The 18,942-nt window shown below is 48.1% G+C and overlaps 9 protein-coding genes across 9 annotated transcripts; 8 read left to right on the plus strand and 1 right to left on the minus strand.

Annotated features, from left to right (window-relative positions):
- Positions 1 to 102: 102 nt before the first annotated feature.
- BBBOND_0400750 (hypothetical protein, conserved) lies at positions 103 to 3,501 on the plus strand (the record flags this gene model as incomplete). The annotated part of the gene is made up of 1 exon (XM_012914315.1): positions 103 to 3,501. The coding sequence occupies one exon, from the start codon at positions 103 to 105 to the stop codon at positions 3,499 to 3,501; it is 3,399 nt and encodes a 1,132-aa protein (XP_012769769.1).
- A 952-nt stretch (positions 3,502 to 4,453) lies between these two features.
- Positions 4,454 to 5,374, plus strand: BBBOND_0400760 (hypothetical protein, conserved; the record flags this gene model as incomplete). Its single annotated transcript, XM_012914316.1, has 4 exons — positions 4,454 to 4,740; positions 4,776 to 4,949; positions 4,983 to 5,202; positions 5,261 to 5,374. The coding sequence occupies 4 exons, from the start codon at positions 4,454 to 4,456 to the stop codon at positions 5,372 to 5,374; spliced, it is 795 nt and encodes a 264-aa protein (XP_012769770.1).
- Positions 5,375 to 5,805: 431 nt separating this feature from the next.
- BBBOND_0400770 (hypothetical protein) lies at positions 5,806 to 6,198 on the plus strand (the record flags this gene model as incomplete). Its single annotated transcript, XM_012914317.1, has 1 exon — positions 5,806 to 6,198. The coding sequence occupies one exon, from the start codon at positions 5,806 to 5,808 to the stop codon at positions 6,196 to 6,198; it is 393 nt and encodes a 130-aa protein (XP_012769771.1).
- Positions 6,199 to 7,332: 1,134 nt separating this feature from the next.
- Positions 7,333 to 7,967, plus strand: BBBOND_0400780 (hypothetical protein; the record flags this gene model as incomplete). Its single annotated transcript, XM_012914318.1, has 2 exons — positions 7,333 to 7,483; positions 7,504 to 7,967. The coding sequence occupies 2 exons, from the start codon at positions 7,333 to 7,335 to the stop codon at positions 7,965 to 7,967; spliced, it is 615 nt and encodes a 204-aa protein (XP_012769772.1).
- Positions 7,968 to 9,417: 1,450 nt separating this feature from the next.
- On the plus strand, positions 9,418 to 10,293 carry BBBOND_0400790 (hypothetical protein; the record flags this gene model as incomplete). Its single annotated transcript, XM_012914319.1, has 1 exon — positions 9,418 to 10,293. One exon carries the CDS (start codon positions 9,418 to 9,420, stop codon positions 10,291 to 10,293), a length of 876 nt encoding a protein of 291 aa, XP_012769773.1.
- A 1,666-nt stretch (positions 10,294 to 11,959) lies between these two features.
- BBBOND_0400800 (hypothetical protein) lies at positions 11,960 to 12,840 on the plus strand (the record flags this gene model as incomplete). The annotated part of the gene is made up of 3 exons (XM_012914320.1): positions 11,960 to 12,308; positions 12,390 to 12,553; positions 12,703 to 12,840. The coding sequence occupies 3 exons, from the start codon at positions 11,960 to 11,962 to the stop codon at positions 12,838 to 12,840; spliced, it is 651 nt and encodes a 216-aa protein (XP_012769774.1).
- Positions 12,841 to 14,610: 1,770 nt separating this feature from the next.
- BBBOND_0400810 (hypothetical protein, conserved) lies at positions 14,611 to 16,035 on the plus strand (the record flags this gene model as incomplete). Its single annotated transcript, XM_012914321.1, has 1 exon — positions 14,611 to 16,035. One exon carries the CDS (start codon positions 14,611 to 14,613, stop codon positions 16,033 to 16,035), a length of 1,425 nt encoding a protein of 474 aa, XP_012769775.1.
- A 24-nt stretch (positions 16,036 to 16,059) lies between these two features.
- BBBOND_0400820 (hypothetical protein, conserved) lies at positions 16,060 to 18,189 on the minus strand (the record flags this gene model as incomplete). Its single annotated transcript, XM_012914322.1, has 1 exon — positions 16,060 to 18,189. One exon carries the CDS (start codon positions 18,187 to 18,189, stop codon positions 16,060 to 16,062), a length of 2,130 nt encoding a protein of 709 aa, XP_012769776.1.
- A 98-nt stretch (positions 18,190 to 18,287) lies between these two features.
- Positions 18,288 to 18,746, plus strand: BBBOND_0400830 (hypothetical protein, conserved; the record flags this gene model as incomplete). The annotated part of the gene is made up of 1 exon (XM_012914323.1): positions 18,288 to 18,746. The coding sequence occupies one exon, from the start codon at positions 18,288 to 18,290 to the stop codon at positions 18,744 to 18,746; it is 459 nt and encodes a 152-aa protein (XP_012769777.1).
- Positions 18,747 to 18,942: the final 196 nt, after the last annotated feature.

Here is an 18,942-nt window from a genome sequence, read left to right on the forward strand (position 1 = left end):
TTACTCAACCAACGGGTTAGGCTGAGGTGGCTGAGCCTCGGCACTGAACTTTCGGTGTTTTTCTTCTGATGTCACCCATTCTACTGCGCCATTCAGATCACCATGTTTACAGCTTCGGGATTGTGTTGCGTAGGTCGTGGAAAATCGGGGGATGATCAGTTAGCCGATTCTGACTTCTTGGATATTGACGATGCTATGCGTGAAGCGGACGACGTCCGTGAGGAATGGCAATGGCTGAGTATTCGGTGCGAACGTCGTTTAAACGAGCAGTTACACTTCTACCAGCAGGAGATTACGGAACGATGCGATGAGCTGCTGGCGAATGCATCGACGCCCACGGACCCTTCCGTCTACGGCAGCTATGTTCCGAAACTCATTCGACGGTTCATCCATGGACGCCTGGGCTCTACTAATCCTTCGCCGCGCCATATAGCAAACTGCTACGCTGTTACAGTCTTCTGTGACGTTAGCGGATTCACAGCTCTGGCGGAGGCTATTGAGAAGTCAGGCGACCCTGAGGCCGCGGCCACGCTTGGGCGTTCTCTGAACTGCTTTTTCGACCCCCTGATTTGCATTATAAACCGTTGGGGCGGTGATATTATGAAATTCGCAGGGGACGCTGTGCTAGTCGCGTGGTTCATTAACGAGAACTATGAGACATCCGATTGCGCAGTTGATTTGGAAAACAATGCGGAAGAATCCGAAGAAAATTATATATCACCCATATACAGTTCGAAACCGCCTAGTGGAGATGTTTGGAGGCAGTGCGCCTTGGCGCTCAGGTGTTGTGAGGAGCTGCATGCCACGCTGCACGAATATCCAACAAACATAGATGGGAAGACCTTGGCAATGCATATCGGTGTAGGCTTGGGTGAGGTTGCCATCCTGCACGTAGGTGGTCTGCTGGAGCGTTGGGAATTCGTTATTGCTGGAAAGCCGCTGGAAGAGATTGCGGTGGCTGAGCCACTGGCATCTAGAGGCCAAACGGTCATGTCTCGATCGGTATACGAGGTGATGCAGTCACACGTAAAAGTCCAGCCTATCGATGGTCACCCTGACTATTTCCTGTTTACCTCGTTTAACACCGAGCTCGAGGTCGAACCCGACGCCACGGTGCATGAGTCATTCGAGTTCCCACCGGATTCGGTCACCGAGTTCCGGCACTATATGCCGAGCTACATCTTCCTGAGACTTATCTCGGGATATGGCGTTTTCAACAACGAGATGCGGCGCCTGTCGACTGTTTTCGTCTGTGTGTCTGGTCTGGACGTCGCTTCTCCATCGGGCAGAGAGACTGCGCAACAACTGATGACCATCTGCCAGCGAGCTACATATGCTCTTGAAGGGAGCATAAATAAGTTTCTAGTCGATGACAAAGGTGTTGTCCTGCTAATATTCGTCGGATTTCCGCCGGTTTACCACACCGACGACCCAGTTCGTTCGGTGTTTGTGGGCCTCAAAATCGTAAACGACTGCTTGAAATTAGGATTGACTCCAGGTGTAGGCATAACCACCGGGTCAGTCTGGTGTGGGACTCTGGGTAACGACATCAGACGTGAGTACACTTGCCTGGGTGATTACGTGAACCTGGCGGCTCGGCTTATGTCGAAGGCGGTAACATCCACTGACCACAAAATTTTGGTCGACGAGGCCACTGCCAACGAAGCTGGTAGTATATTGGAATTCAATGAGCTTGAATCTGTCAAGCTTAAGGGTAAGGAGGTGTGGGTCAAGGTGTTTAGTCCAACGGGCAAGGTTCGGCAGCTCGACCTGCAATCTTTGGAGGAGTGCACGCCACTGGAGACGTGGAAGCGATGGGAGGCATACAATACCGTGAAGAAACGCTTGTCGGGAAGCGGATTACTCGAGCACGGCGGTGTTATGCTCATTAACGGGCACAGCGGATGCGGAACCATAGATCTGCAATCAGCCATCACGCGGTTAGTTAAGCGCCAGGGCTACTCCAACTGCTTCTCCGTCAGCACCATGAAGGATGACTCATCAGCCATATCCATTGCGTCGGACTCACATCTCGCGTGGCGCAATCTGTGTAGCGGGTTGGTCTCGACGTGGGCCGCAAGCTCGTCTCGTAAGGCGATGATGGGAGTATACCACTCCAAGTATCAGCACATGCAGTCGGAAAACTGCGTATCTAAAAAGGCTGTGTCAGATGTTGTCAAAGAGCTCCTGGACCCATCATTGCATTGGCGTCTTGGGTCGCTGAAGCCACTGGTGCTGGGATTGGAAGTGGAGCCTCTGCGTAACGTGGTCGGGCATCGTCTCACTCCGCGCTCCCAACCCAACTCCAGAATTCCTGGCCTGATGCAGGGCTTGTTAAGCGAAAATGTTGATACGAACGTGGAATCTAAAACAGGCCCGCGCGGTAACGATGTGAATCGCTCTGCGCAGAACACCAGCACCTGCGATACGACGCTGCTTGATCAGCGCATTGTGCAGGAATCCACCGCTCCATTCGTCACTTCCATGGTAGATGGATTTACCATGAGTGAAGGCTTGTGCGTAATATTGAACATTCGTCTTGGCAGTTCGGTATACGCAACAATGGAGGACGATTCATGGGAGACTGTGTGCTCATTGACGCGTTTGGCCACAGAGCGACGGGAGGCACGCATGGCAGGCGCTACAAATTCCAAGCCGTTTCTCTTCATAGTAGTTTCATGCCCTCAACACGTCTTTTTACGTTGGCACGACGAAATAGTACAGCATGCCGAAAAGTGCGACGCTCGAATAAAGCTTTCAAAACTGTCAAGATCGCAACTTACTGATTTCGTGGCGCATACATTACAACTTGAAGGAGCTGCTTCGGTTCCAGATGAGCTTGTAGACCACCTTTACCGCAACACTTCGGGCATGGCGCGATTTGTATACAAGACGCTCCAGGAGCTGGTGGAATCTAAAGCAGTCATTTTGGAGGACGTAGAATTTTCCACGTCTGCTTCGTCGGAAGTTGAGGAGGAGTCAACCCCTTCAAATTCTCGAGCCATGCTAAGAAGTCAAATTATGGACTTTTTCCACATACCGCGTCGGCGCGGCGCGGGTATAGGCGGTTTGCAGCAGATACGCGAGCTTGGCGTGTCTTTCGAAGAAACTCCGAAACACCGAAAGCGTTTGGTTGGCCTAAATCTGCCGACAGATGGGCTTATTGATGAGATTCTTTCGTTTGCAATGAGTCTTGTAGATCGGCTTCAGCCTGATGAACTCTTTGTTGCCAAGGTTGCCTGTGTGGTGCGCTCACCGTTCGTGCGACAAGATCTGCTGGTTAATAACCCTCAGAACTTCTCCGAGGAGTACTTCGATTCCATCTTGCGGAGCCTGCTTGCTAACGAGATTTTGGAATCGGTGTCTAACATGCCCATTGCCGAAGCCATGGCGCCTAACGTGGAACTCCGACTTTGCAGCAGCGCAATTGCAAAGGTATTATCTCAACGCATAATGGAAGATGAACGTGCGTGGTTTGCCAGCCAATTCGTTGTTGCTTAGCAGTGTATTTGCCTCCCCCGGGTGGCACGGGTCGCTGTTCGCCAACGTATAACTGTTGCGTGTAAAGTAATTGCCTCATTAGAATAGTTTTTACGAAGTTGTTGAAATTATAACTTGCTTGGTGTCTGTTTTGCACTAGCAACAGTGCCATTAACAGAAGCTCAACTTCCGCAACGACGACCAGTTGGCATCTATACCGCTCTCGAAGCCTATCCTCGCACGATACGATGTACCAATCCACTATCTGCTGGCGGAGAGGGGTGCAGATGTGGCGTTTTTCTTATGCCTCCTTAGACATAAGACCTGTGGGTTAGGCCTACGAGGCGGCATGAACAGATTACATGTCGACTCACGGATAAATGTAATAATGTGACCACCCGGGCGTCTGACGAATACCCAGGATATCTGTGATGAACTTTTCGTCCACGAAAGCGTTGTCGTTGCCGATGAGTGCCGCTCGGTAGATCTTGTACTGCTGCCACGACTAAACGTCCTTGGTCACCAGCTCACCTCTTGCGTGAGCGTAACGTGCCTTCACGTGTATGTTATACGAATAGTTCCACTCACTTGTACTCGTATACAGCGTCAAAGTAGTGTGCAGAGTGCACCTCCCCTCCTTGCGCAAAGGAACGGGCAGAGCGAAGGCGATATTCCCAATGAGTTAGGGATTCATAATTTGGAGCTCGCATAGCCATCTTCGATGGTTTCTGCGACACGGTACGCCATTAATGAGGCATCGCGAAAGGCGGAGAAAACTCCTGCCGGCGAGATCATTCCTGCTGGATTCCATCGGCTGGCGCGTGTTGGGCCACAGGTTGGCCTTCGTCTATTAGCAATCCGCGAACGTTATGCTTTGTCTTCTAATCATACAATGATTCTATATGCCATAACACACCCTTAGGAAGATTATAGGATGGCTGTGCGACGTTAAACCGGGTAAAGAGTTTTTGTCATGACAACGGGGCACGACGCCTCTTGCTGCATCTGCGGCGAGGCGGCGAAGTATCGATGTCCCGCTTGCCTCAAACAAACATGTTGTTTAAAGTGCGTCGCTGCGCATAAGGAACGCTACGAGTGTTCCGGGCGCCCGCAGCCTTCATACGTGCCCATCCAGGAAATGACAGACCAGACATTATCGAATGACGTCTCTCTGCTTGATAGGATTTCACGCGTTATCGAATCCACTTCACGTGCGTTTGTGCAGAGGCAGATAGATGCTCACGTTAAGGCTTCAAAAAGGTGTGTCACTCCTACAGAAAACTATATATTTTTAGAATCAAGACTGCAGCACTCCGAAAATGCTGCGACGATCGGGGGATCATATTGCAGTTGTGCCCTTCACACCTATCGCGCCATTTACGTAACTATACTTGCTTACGCAAGGGTAACATGTACTGGACGGTTGAATGGTACTTCGCGAAACCAGACATACTGCTTTTCGAGCGCAGGTAGAGTTAGTTCTGACAATTTAGATGTTACAGAGTGAGTGAGAAGTGTACGATAGCAAAAGCGCTTGAACGAGTGCTTATGCGTGTCGCTGGCAAGCGCAACACTGCTAACTTGCTGCGCGAGTATTTGGACATCCACAACGTAGTGATCCTTATACGTGACATTGGAGAAATAAACAACAAATCAAGATACTTCATGTGTGATACGCATTTTACTTTGCGCGAGAGCATAGAAAAGACTAGAATCCTGGAGGTGAGTTCGTTTACCCGTGTTTCATCCCAACTGCAACGCAAATCTTAATCATCCACAGTTTCCAAGAATTGATGTTGTACTAAAACGCGATTTGCATCTATACAAAATAGTCGAACGGAGGTCGCAAACGTCGCCGGAGGATGGAAAAATTGTGGAGGAGCCACATGAGTAATGATGGACCCATGCGCACGGAACGCGTTCAAACAGCGCCTCTCTGCATTTTAGCTCAGTTGTCTACAGAACGTATGTACTGTCACTCTATACCATTGCTTGCCTTTAACTCGTGACTCACAACACTTCAACAAAGCCTGTAATTCATCGCAACCTCCACTTTGCTGCTACGTCGCGCCCCCTACGTGCTTAACGTTAGAATTTCGTCAATTACCTTGAGTACCAACATAATAGTCCACAATGGTCAAAATATGTGAAATAACGAAGCGAAATGGACACGATTTTTTAATTTTTCACTTTCGAGTTTTATATGGTTTGATGTGACGTACGGCTTGGGTCAGTTTTCGAGATCATCGGAATATCACATCATGCTGTAAGTGTGATATGAGTCATCTACGCCATCCAGTTGCTTTAGTGATCACTGACCCCTACATGCAAGGCTGCGGTGTCACCTACGAATCAGATGAACTCTTCAAGCCGGAGACACCCAAAATATACGATGCGGACGGACAAGAAATGGGTTGCAAGATCGACATTCAGACCGCTAAAGAAGCGGCTTTCTACTGCCCAGCACCGTACGTCCTGGACCCACCCAACTGCTTCGACCAGGTCTCCGTGAACGGTGAATTGAAGGACCTTAGCGAAATAAGCAAGTCGTTGGTACCATCTCGCACTAATCATTTTGTCACACTGAAGTTAAATGGCAACCGTGTCGGACCCGGGGAAAAGCTGCGCCAGTCGCCGCCACTTGAATGCCGCTGCGTCACCGTCAAAGGCATCGTCCTCTCCACCATCCAAATCGAGAATTACTACTCCAACGAATGAGTATCTCAGATTTGGTAACCCATTTGTCAATCACAGAGTTTAATTGTCATAGTTCACGTTGGTCGATCTGCTGGTTTGTGTCTTCAGTGAGAGAATTGCTTTGGGTAGAGTGTTGCGATTATAATTGCCAGTCTAACGACATATTCTTGTGTTGTCGTAGCTTTTTGTAACTAGCGTGAATGGCCATGGACCCGGTGAAGACCGTACTGTGGAATTACATGTCACCACACCTTAGTTGGGCATTGTCAACCGCAGGCATTAGGAAGATGCAACTTAGAGGTTTGCATCTCCGTTCGCATTTTAAAACCTTAACAATGCCCTTAACACACGACAAAGAGCAATACGTGGTACCTAGAATGGGACTTCACTGAAGCCCCCAATTTGGGTGAGCAACTACTGCGGCGGTGCCTGAGCACGTTGGTCGACCGCTGGGAGTGGGTGGCTATACCGTGTGGATTTCACCCTATATAGGCGAATCTAGGTCATTCTTTGCCTATGTATGAGTTAATCTTCAGTGTGGTGGCATTTATCGTCAACATCGTGATAAGCCTCGAGGTCGTAACCCCAAACTGCACCCCCTAGCAGAGCCTTTGAGGGGCGCCACGCAAACATGGCCACCCACTCATTCGTTACCCCGAGAAAGTTGCAACGAGCGTGCACACAATACAATCTTACGTGAAGCATTGGCATTCCTCTCGCTTCAAATACAGGTGAGTCTATTTTAATACTTATCATGCTGGCGCAGTAACTAGACGATACATCTGTTGTTAGAGGTGAATACGGCGTGTTTTGAGGGCGGCTAGCTTCAGGAACACGTTTCGAGAGCACACGTCGACGACAGTCTGTCTTTCGTTTGAACAAAAACCATTTAGCTATACATCCGTGGCCAATTATTTCGCATTATTACGTTTGAATCGGTTGATTGCGAGATGGCGGATTCTTCAGTGGACAAGCCAACCCACCTGGCAACGACTGTTTCTTTCGGTAAGGGTGAGGAACGAAATGAAGGTATCTATGGGACATCCGAAGCTAGCACACGAGATAGTGATACAATAGAACATAGGAGCATTAACGAGGACGAAAAGGGTTCACAAGCAGCGTATCAAGGCCGCGCATTCCCGTTACAATGAGCGTATGAAGTCCGCCAATTCCCGTCACAAGGAGCGCATGAGGTCCGCCAATTCCCGTCACAAGGAGCGCATGAAGTCCGCCAATTCTGGCCACAAGGAGCGCATGAGGTCCGCCAATTCCCGTTACAAGGAGCGAATGAAGGCCGCGCATTCCCGTCACAAGAAGCTGTTACAGGCGACATACTCGCGTCAGAAGAAGCTGGTAGAGGTGGCGGAAAAGATGATTCACGGGCAGCGGGTAGCGGCGCCGGCAAAGATGATTCAGAAGCAGGATATAAAGATAAATGTCGTAAAACTTTGCGTAAAGTCCGGAAGTCTATCAAAAAGATTTTCCGTCTTGGTAGTGAGTATGACCGCAACTCTAGCAGCACTTCTGAGAGTTGCGGTTGTAGAAATATGGAAGACGTTATCACTCACACTGCCGACTATGCCAAATACATAACCAAATGTCTCAAGCATATTGAGGAGAATGCAGACCGGCTGATTCATTTTGGACCTCCCCCCAAAAAGCACCATTCAGAACGTGACAAAAACGACAATGCGCGTGAAGACGTGGAACAGAGTTCAAACGACACGTTTAGTGCAGGCAGTGAGGATGGTACAGAGGATCTTCCGCCTGAAGAAGACCATAATTCTTAGAGTGAAGGAGGCTTGTCAATAGCTCGTTGTACCCGCGGGAATCGCCACGTGAAGGTGGCAGCGTGGGCATGAACTATGCGACAGCCTGGCTGAAGAAAAGACGGGGACGACGTTCACGCAGTGCTTCCTACCCTCCTTGTGCACTTCACCCTTGCTGTACACGCTTCCATCCAGTAATAATACGCGCATATCACCTAAGCAGCAACTCGAAAGTAATGTAATACACGAATGCGTTAGTTGATTTGTTTATGCTCTGGTCTGGCGATCGCTAAAGTCGGCAGCACGACAACGCCTTGTAAGATTCGGTGACGCGTCCGCCAGATGAATGTACGGAATGCGAATGATTGTTTGAGTACCCATGTGATGTGATATGTCGTGTCTCTTGAGGAATCGATATGAATCTACTGCATCTTAATCCCGCACCGTGGTTCACACAGACCGTTGTTAGACCATTAGCGTGGTATATGGGTGCGGCGGAAAAGTGGCAGCCTGAGCTGGAAGCATGACATTCAATTGGAATTCAAATGAGCTCACATTGGTATGGGCAAACGATATATGGGAATGTGTACATCTGCGGTTCAGGAATCCCGCCGCGGAAGATTGCGTCAAATTTCAAGATTCCCTCAGGCTTTATAGAACGTCGCATAGGAGCTACAATGTTCGACAACCAACACCTACTAGTAGAGCCGTACGATTAGTTTACAAACCAACAATCTATTCCCCCAAGAATACACATATGAAGGACGCACATACACACAGCAGTACCAAAAATAATTGTGCACTAGACTCTGCAGCAACCGACGATCACCGCTGATATGATGCCTGATTTATAGGGAAGGCGACCAACGGTGCCATCGTCTGAAGTTGTTACATGCCAAGAAACCTTGGGAATCGCAGTTGCCGCAATCACCTAAAGCACAAAACAATTACGATACGCACGTTAGACAGTAGAAGAATCGTCTGACTCCGTCACCGAATGATTGCGAGGTCGATCAATAGCGGGTAACGCGCGACTCCATACGCGCCGCAACACACCACTCGCAACCAATTGCAACATTGTTGAAATATCTACACATTGTTACACATTGATTTAACACACAGAGCTACTGTATACGCCCTTTTTGGCTAAAACTTGTGCACGTCTATCACTCTCGCTTTAAATAGTGCATGCCACGCTTATTGTCTAGAACTGGCTGCGATACAGCACTTCGGTCGCCATTGCTTTGCCTAGGTCTGCCTCGTTCGCATTAAGAAGAATTCGCATACCGTGCTAAAGCGCATATGTATTAGAAGGCAACAACACTTGTCTTGCCCTTCCCCGCTATTAAGACATTACCTGCATTCAGTGTTCCTATTACATACGCGGGATCTTCGCGACGCAATTAGTGGATAGACACTAAATTCACACGGTTTTATTACAATAATTGTGTAATTTAGCTAACCCTTCAAAATGGTATACAATTCGTTGACCGAGGCCCCTCAGAACCTCAAGGAGGCCATTGACTGGTTGATGGCCTTGAAGGGAGATGATGCTAAAATAAACGTAGCAGCATTGGGTGCCGCACTCTTCAGTTTCCTGGCAGACAAAACAGTTGACAAGATGGAGACGCCGGCCCTCGAAGAAGTTAAACATGTTACTAAAAAGTTCCTGGATCAACCGGAGCTTAGGAACCAGTGGTTCGTAGGAGGGCTGGTTAAGCGGTACAACGACCTTATTAATAAATCACCTGGAGGGTTAGCTAAGTACTTTCGGGTTGTTGACGAATCCGATGAGAACGTCGTAAAGGGCAAGGGTATCACTGCTGGAGCCATTGTGGAGAACCTTGGCAAAGTTGTTCATGGTACCGAGATATTCTTGGATGATATTAAAAGCCCAGGCGAATACGAGTCTGCTTACAGTTCAGAGGCTACGTGGAGTAAATCATGTACCCAAAAGCCGGAAGATTGCGCAGCTGTCTTCGTGGGTATTGCGCCCATGTTGTACGCAGGTGTACGTTCTCTGCACTATGCGAGTATAGCCGACACCTTAAATTGGGCACCGTCAACGGAGCAGGAGCTTAGTTTGCGGAAGATATTGAAAGCCCTGGGTTATGTAGAGCCGGAATGCCGTGCTGGCATGGGTGGGTTTGATGTCGCCAAGGCGTTGAGAGGTCTATATTTACGAACACTGATAACGCTATGCGACTTCACAGGATTCTGGGCTTTCTATGGATCGAATAATCCAGATTTGGGAGCTGGTAAACATGGCAACTATTCTTTATCGGGAGTTGATTTTGACGTTAACATGAAGCCCATAGACGCTTCCATGAAGATAGGATTCCGCTGACCGTCTAGCACATACACTGCGCTCGGGTCGGATAACATGTATTATCCCGGTACGCCCACAGTATCTGATTTAGGAGCGGCTATTCCACTTTGATGGGCTACATGTCATGTTTATTCGTCTTGTCGTAGGGCCTATTCTCACACCGCTTATTAATTATGTGTTGATATAAGTGTAAATCCCCTACGCCTATTGTTGTAAACTGCTAATCGGTTAAACTGAGTTAATTTGTGTTCTGTAATTTTATAGTGTGCTGTGTTGCTAAGCGCCTACAGCCTGTTTTCGATTTTGCGGGGCTACCGCCTCACGCTGTAGTTACCAGTTGCAAGATCCACGTCGGTCCGTTGCCGATCGTTACTGGTACCATGTGTTGGCATCTACCATGTTCGGCAACAACGCTCATCCACAATGTAGTAATAATATACGGGAGTCACATACCATATCACATAGGGTATCACATAAAACCTTATTTGATGGTTGCAAACACTTCCTCTGGTCTCCTTTACCAGCTCCCAGTACATCCGCATCTTGCACGTCTCCAGCTCCACCAGATTTACTTCTTTAGTTGTTTTCATTTCCAGACTAGTGATGCTATTCATCTGTAGCCTGTACCTATATTATGTCATGTTGGTTATATGCCTTGAGTTGCAGATAGGTACTTCCTTCTAGGGCAGAGTGCCGCTGCACCACCGTTAAGCGCATCGTCCTCTCCACCATCCAAATCGAGAATTACTACCCCAACGAATGAGTATCTCAGATTTGGTAACCCATTTGTCAATCACAGAGTTTAATTGTCATAGTTCACGTTGGTCGATCTGCTGGTTTGTGTCTTCAGTGAGAGAATTGCTTTGGGTAGAGTGTTGCGATTATAATTGCCAGTCTAACGACATATTCTTGTGTTGTCGTAGCTTTTTGTAACTAGCGTGAATGGCCATGGACCCGGTGAAGACCGTACTGTGGAATTACATGTCACCACACCTTAGTTGGGCATTGTCAACCGCAGGCATTAGGAAGATGCAACTTAGAGGTTTGCATCTCCGTTCGCATTTTAAAACCTTAACAATGCCCTTAACACACGACAAAGAGCAATACGTGGTACCTAGAATGGGACTTCACTGAAGCCCCCAATTTGGGTGAGCAACTACTGCGGCGGTGCCTGAGCACGTTGGTCGACCGCTGGGAGTGGGTGGCTATACCGTGTGGATTTCACCCTATATAGGCGAATCTAGGTCATTCTTTGCCTATGTATGAGTTAATCTTCAGTGTGGTGGCATTTATCGTCAACATCGTGATAAGCCTCGAGGTCGTAACCCCAAACTGCACCCCCTAGCAGAGCCTTTGAGGGGCGCCACGCAAACATGGCCACCCACTCATTCGTTACCCCGAGAAAGTTGCAACGAGCGTGCACACAATACAATCTTACGTGAAGCATTGGCATTCCTCTCGCTTCAAATACAGGTGAGTCTATTTTAATACTTATCATGCTGGCGCAGTAACTAGACGATACATCTGTTGTTAGAGGTGAATACGGCGTGTTTTGAGGGCGGCTAGCTTCAGGAACACGTTTCAAAAGTACACGTGGAGGGCACTCTTGTCGTGTATCTTTATTTTGACATTGACATACACTGCTAATTAGTTCGAGTTACAGCGTCTGAATGTGTGGTACAAAATGGGAGGTTGTGTGGGACGATATCAGCAAAGGAATTTGCCAAGGCGTGATACTACGGTTGGGAACGATGGTGAAGAGGACAGGTTAATAAAATTGATAGATGAGATCTCAAAGGACCGTGCAAAACCAACACTGAATCAATACTATGACGCAGATTTCAAGGCCATTCTAAAAAAGTACTCTCGTAGTTTGAAGGAGACGTTCAATTTTTCGCGGAATGATGCTGAGATTCTAAAAGTTTGGAAGGAAAAGAAGCGCTTCGACGATGTTATGATACAATTTCAACCTTCACTTCATTCCACCCTTGCCTATCGCCAGCCAGATGGCTCGAATTCGGATGACCAATCAGGTTATTCGCCGCAAGGTAACGGTGACAGCTGTCAACGGCAGTTGTGTTCTGCTCCTCTGCCATTACAACATACCTCTTTAGGAGTTCAGTCTGGAAATATACCCGAAATTCATGTGCATGTCGAATCTAATACTCTGCCTGAATATTTAAGAAAGGCATCGAATTCATTGACTTATATTCCCCGCAACCTCAAGGAGGCGATTGACCGGCTGATAGATTTAAAGGGAATAGATCACGAACAGAACGTAAATGCTTTGGGTTAGACCGCCGAAGAGCCTCTATAGTACAAGTGTTACAGGCGTTCTCGATCCGTTAATACGTATCAATATGCGTATGACGTTCAACATTTACGACGGCTCTGGATTCTGGGCTTTCTATTGAGTTGATATCGCAGGTAAACGCCAACGGCAGTTCGAAAAAAACAGACGCTAACTACCATGCCCCACTCAGCGGCCGTCAAAATAATACTGACGAGACATTGGTAAGTCGTTGTTTCGGTAAACATTATGTATACAACGTTCCTCCACAGTAACGCTGCCATCGAATGAAGAGGAACAGAGCCAGGAACTTGTTTATATTCTGGTGCGTCGTGGAGTTGAACCCGTTTTTGTTGCGACATGATACGCTTCAATGTCGATATACACGACGGACATTGTGTGGAGCCCCGCAGTTTACAAATCACGCTGTGAACTCTTCTACAGCGTCTCAGGTGGACGAGCACTTAGCGCTGCCCTGGCGTAGTTTTGCAACACACCTTGACCAAAAATGCGGAGGGTCGGTGGTTTGTAAGGCGTTGTAACGCATATACCTCGTATCACCCACCGCCATCTTTGATTGTATTGAGTGCTTTGAAGATATATGCTATCGTATCGCAACAAATTGGCAAACATTACAATGTAATTTTTTGGTGTGTATTGTTCAGTTATGGGTCTTATGAACTGTTTTCACGTTTTGTGTTCCGCTAAGCGACGCTAAGTAAGATACAACACGGCCATTCCTATACGGTTTGTAGCAAAGATTCAATACTGATAGTGTGAAGCGCTTGCTCAATAAACCGAAAAATCGCTTCATGACGAGAGCAGCCAGAAGGCACTACATAATGCCTGAAAATATTTAATATGATATGATGAATCGTTACTACTGGTCTACAATGTGAAAAGAGTTATTAATGCTTGGATTTTGAATTCCTTGTGGGTGTGCTTTTGTGCATATTGCTCTGCAAGAATGAGGTTGCGTTTTAATTTTTTGCATTTCAGCTGAGGTTAGAAGATATCCGTATTTAATCTGCACTACGTCATGCATATTGAAAGTGATTTACACCTGAACATCGTCGAAATTTGGGACATCAGCTACGTCCATACGATACACTGCCAACACCTTAGCAATGCTAACATGCCGTTTTTTGTTTGAATTTCACGCCGCTTCTCAGACTCCGTCTATAACACGCATTGCGACTACTTTATGTGTATACGTGACAGTGTTTGTAAGCGTTCAAACTCGTTTTTATGCTACTGGCTGTATGCAACAAGTAAAGACGCCAGCTTTAATGTGCATTCATTCATCATAATAACTCTGTTAAAAGGCTTAATCATTGGCAGCATCGATGTACAGCCCATTTGGGCGTTATATATGATCGGATTCAAATGTTCTAGAGGGTTTTAGCCTTAGATGTGCGCGGAAAACTGTGCATCTAGTCGCTTCCTGGACAGCGGGTGTATTAAGCCGGATTCTTTTGATATTCAACTATACTACCACATTTTCGTTATCGCTGATGTTATTCATTACCTCGACACGATTTGCCATCAGTGTCTAACGTAAAAAGTTTCAGCTGCCCGCCGATGTACAGCAGCGCCACTGGAGAAAAAAATCCCCAGAGAGGTCATATCCGCAAAAATTAATACAGCTCACACACCAATATTTACTAATGATAATGCGAGATGACCGCAACGCTTATTAAAAATTGCCCGTCTACGTAGCGTCGGCAAGTGATTCGTACAATTATTTTTCAGGTTTCGACTACGGCGCTGGATCTTTTAAATCGGAGGAGTTGCTCACCTTCGTAGTTTCTAAATACTATTTAGGGTGTATTATCGATGTCTGAGTACCGTGGAGGCGCTCCCCGTGCGATAAAGCTGAGTATAGGGACCTTAAAGAGCTCAGCCAACGTAGCGCGCGTCACACACTGACAGTCCTATTGCTGTATTTACGGATCCTCGGTCATTTGAGTGCCAGGTTCTAGTGACACTTGAGTACTCATCGGCCGCGGCGCGGCGTACACTCAGCGTCAGCTTATGTGTTCGAGATGTATAGCCGCAGGAGTGAGGAAATTACACGCATCTCGCAACGGCTCGCGGGCATCCACATCCCCGTGTTCTGCGTGCTGGAGTCCCATATGGGCGATCCTGTTCTATCGCATTGGATTGGAGCGGATGGCGTAGTTGCCGGAACGGCGCTGGGCAGAGTTTCCGCTTACCTATTCGACAACTCTGCTCCGAGAATAGCTAAGTCATCTACGACTGTGGATGCAAAGGATGACGGCGGTTCAAACTCCAAGCTAGACCAATCGAGTTCCAAGCCGTCCGAAACAGCGCAGGAAAGTAGTACGTCCGCCCACGGGGACGACTCTAAAAGCGACGCTACACTACCATCGGCAACAAACGCTGCCGTAGGAGGCGTGGAATCGCCGGAGACGTCGCCTGCAAATCCGGATGGCACAGTGGCTATTCACGTGGCCGAAGACGAGTGTGATGTAGATAAAGGCGATGATTCGTGCGGATGCGATAGTCGGAAGTTTCCGAACTTGGCATCTCTATTTGGAACCGTAATGAACTATATAAGGTGTGGCAAAAGCGGTGCAGATCCTGTGCGATTAGACGACGTGTTGCCTGGACGGTACACTGTATTCGCCTCCTTCTCCGACGAACCAATACGTGCTGTCTTTATTCACAGAAGACAGTTGTACTGCCTCATTGGCACGAGCTTAATCTCTGTATACGACGTTGACAAATATGCTCTTCTCAACGAGTATCGACTGTCTCTCTCGCGCAACGCCGGCTACAAGCAAATCGCATTTGCCGCTTGCAAAATTCTGGTGGACTGCATGCGCGGTTCAACTATCCTCGATCCAGTGGCGAAGAGGCAGACAAGTTCCACTCACAGGGTTTATCCGTCAAACGTTTTAGATTTCAACGGGACTGAGATGATGTGTTACTACCGCAACGTCAACAAGTACTTCGTGCAAGTGCTCACATTAGACAGATACGTATCGAAGAAGGTCTTATTCTCAATCTCGATGCCTAAGAGTGTCTTCCTTGTGACCCACGGTAGGTTTTGGGGTAGCGACAAGCTGGTGGTGGTTACTGACATGCTAACTATCAGCGTGTACAAGTACCACGAAGTTACCGTCCCAATCGCAAAGCGTCGTTCAAGAGTAGACATAGTGGCACTGTGTGGCGGTTTCAGCGATTTCCTCGCGGTGCTGATGAAGGATTCTACGATAAAACTGCTTCATGGACACACCTTGGAAACCTTCTTCAGGATCCCGCTCTACCCTGCAACATTTGAGTTGGGTTGGCCATACACGCTGATCAACTACGGCGACATAATGTCGTTCACGTCTGACGAAGGCGTGTACTGCCTCAGATTACCCAGCAAGGTCATTGCAGTGGCTAGCGAATGGAAAGATAACGGTTCTTCAGTTGATCACGACATTCACGGAGAGACATGACATTAATAATTAATTTTAAAACTGTCACAACCGTATCAGACGGTGGTATGGCTCTTCAGCCTCGCCGCTCTCCTTTTCTTCGGGTAGTGTAGGTGGTTGAAAACTGAATTTCTTCGAGTACTCGGTGAGTACATCTTCCAGTGAATGCTTTAGCTTTCTGAACGCGCGCTTGAAATACTTTTGTCCCAGCTGGTGTTCCATGCGACGCTTCAATATAGGAAGTTTATCGGTTAATTGTGTCATGGCGGCTGCCAGCATCTCCTCGTAGACGGGCTGGTCGTGCTTCCTTTGCTTGCGGGTGAACGATTGGAAGTCGCCCAGCAGCAGGCCAGCTACCCCTGCACAGAATTGTCGTTCCGCAGTGTCGTAGAGCCCGTATATGGAGCTCAACGAGTCGATTCCATAGAATTCGTCCATGAGCACAAACACGTGCTGGAGGTGGCGCATCATGAAGAAGTCCTGATTGATTCGTACCAATGCCTTGTCCAATTGGCACATCTTGCCGAACAAATATTGCGCGTCGACAATAGAGGCCTTCATGGCGTCAAGCGCCTCTGAGGCGAGCTTATTTAGACGGTACCCCCCGATATAGTTGACGTTCTTCAACACGATCCCTGCTGCGAAACAAACAGGAGGGTAGAGGTTAGCCCCTCTTAGGTTCTTGTCTTTCAATTGCGATAGTAACTCGTGTTCCCAATCGGGCTCAAATTGCTCTTCGTCACACAAAGCTTTTACGAATGCCTTCTTGTCGTAAGCCCTAACGTGAGTGGCAATTTCTCGCTGGACAGACTTGATGAGGGTGCTCTCCATGTTATTGTAGGTTTGCTGCGCTCGCAGCATGAGCGGCTGCAACACTCCCTTAGTACCCGATGTTTTTACCGGTGTTATAAGTTTATCTTGAATGCTAGCCATAGCAGAGCGCAAATCCGTGGAGGTCTGAAGCTTGGGCATTTGGCGCTTGCACGCTTCTGTGAAGTAGAAAACCACGTTATCCACCATTGTTCCCAGCGATTCATGAGCTTCGTCGGTCACGAATGTCTCCTTGAAGGTAAGCACCTCGAGATTGCAGATGAGCAGGAAGAACGCCGCTATACTGTCGAAGTTTTCGAAGGAATCCATCTTTAGCAACATCAACGGGTTCAGAATCTTTATGCGACTGGTTATATAGTACATCTGCAATTGCAGAAACTCAGAATTGCCAAGTTCAGTGGTTTGCTTAGCGTAGTAGTCACTCAGCGCCCGTACGCTGCGTCCGATCCTGCGGTACTTGTTGTAGTGTGCAGCGACGTCAAAATGATCGAAGCCCTTGCAGCTCTCGCTAGCAAAATTGTACACCTCTTTAAATACGAGTTTCATTAGTTCACATACGCGCGTGCGCAGGATCTCGTATCTGTATTTCAAAGCTTCGGCATCGAAGTAATTTACATGTATGCTGAAGAAGTCGATCGACGCTTCTATGGCGGGCAACATTGCATTGCAACGCTCCGCAACCTTCTCTACGTATTCAAGAGTCATATCTAAGGCGTCTTCTTCACTGACAGTGCTCTCAATGACGGCAGCAGCCTGATTGTCATCCGACGCTTTAGAGCCGCTTGCCGTTTTGGCAGATTTGATGTTGCGCACCCTCATCGATCCCAATGTTTTAAAAAACTGGTTGTTTTCAATCTGATCTACAGTTCTCAAGAAAGTCTTGTAATTAGCGTAATGGTTGTACATTTCATCCAACGTTGCAAGTTTGTCCGAGAGTGCGACCTTACGATTATACATTTCGTTGAACTTGTGGTTCACGTTCTTGAAATTCAAACAGTAGGTAGCTCGGCGCATCTCAAGATCATTCAGACTACGGACGCACTTTTCTTGTAAAGCCGACAACTCATCCAATTGTCGATCAGCGTCGAAAAGGATGGTGTCCCAACGCTGGTACAGTTTCGAAGCGCGTTGCAGCATTTCGTCTTCCATCAATCGTTCATACACCGTATCCATCTCGGTCTCTGTCGCTTGCAGCGGGTGTGTACTGCCGCTATCGGCGGCAAACCATGTTTTGCCATAGGCTGCCGCAGGGTCCGAGGCGCCAGGGCCCAGGATCCTTGAGAGGTCGTGGAATGGGCCGACCTTACCCCAGAGTATCGACAAGTCCGCGAGAGCCTTATCCATACTGTTAAATCCAGTGGCAGTGCTGCCGGGAACGTATGTGCCCGCTGCTGTAGGTGGCGACCGGCAGCAGAGCGCGTCGCGTTACATCCAGTAAATCTATGGCGTACCGCTTTCTCAGGGAGGGTCTTTACACCCGGCGCAAAAGTCTTCGGCGAAATGGCTTTACACCTTTCGTTGAAGACCTCATGTGGACGGCCACTGACTGGCATTATCAGCATTACATCAGTAGGGCTGCCAGGGCCTCTTTGCTCACACATCAAGAAGGTAATCGCGTATTCGCCGTGAACAATGCTTCTACAGAGGTAAACCGCGTCGTGGAGCATTTCAAGGCTTCCAGGGGTGGCACCCTGGCTAAGGGCACTGAGTTCCCGTTCTTCCGCCTAGCAACACCGAATATTGTCCCCTATCGCAGGCAGTCTAACCCGTTCTGCCAACGTTCAAGCAACCGTGTTGGGTGGCAATTGCATCACCGACAGCTAGAGCGCACGCCAAGGCCATATCGCTCCACGAAGCTGGGAGGCACTGATTTGTCGGTGCCGGTAATGCCCAAACACTGAGAGGTCACGCTACCTAGTGAAATCGCACATTAGACTCAAATGTAGTGTCACACTGTTCACAATTGAGATGTGATTCACGTATGAGATTGCGTTTCCGCGTGTACGCTGACGGTCTGTTTTTCGTGCACCCCGTTGAGACGGAATTCAACATGTAGCGGCTCAACGGCGCTGATGCATTAAACGGCACACTACATTT

Source organism: Babesia bigemina (genome assembly GCF_000981445.1).
Source record: "Babesia bigemina genome assembly Bbig001, chromosome : IV".
NCBI classification, from domain to species: Eukaryota; Apicomplexa; class Aconoidasida; order Piroplasmida; family Babesiidae; genus Babesia; species Babesia bigemina.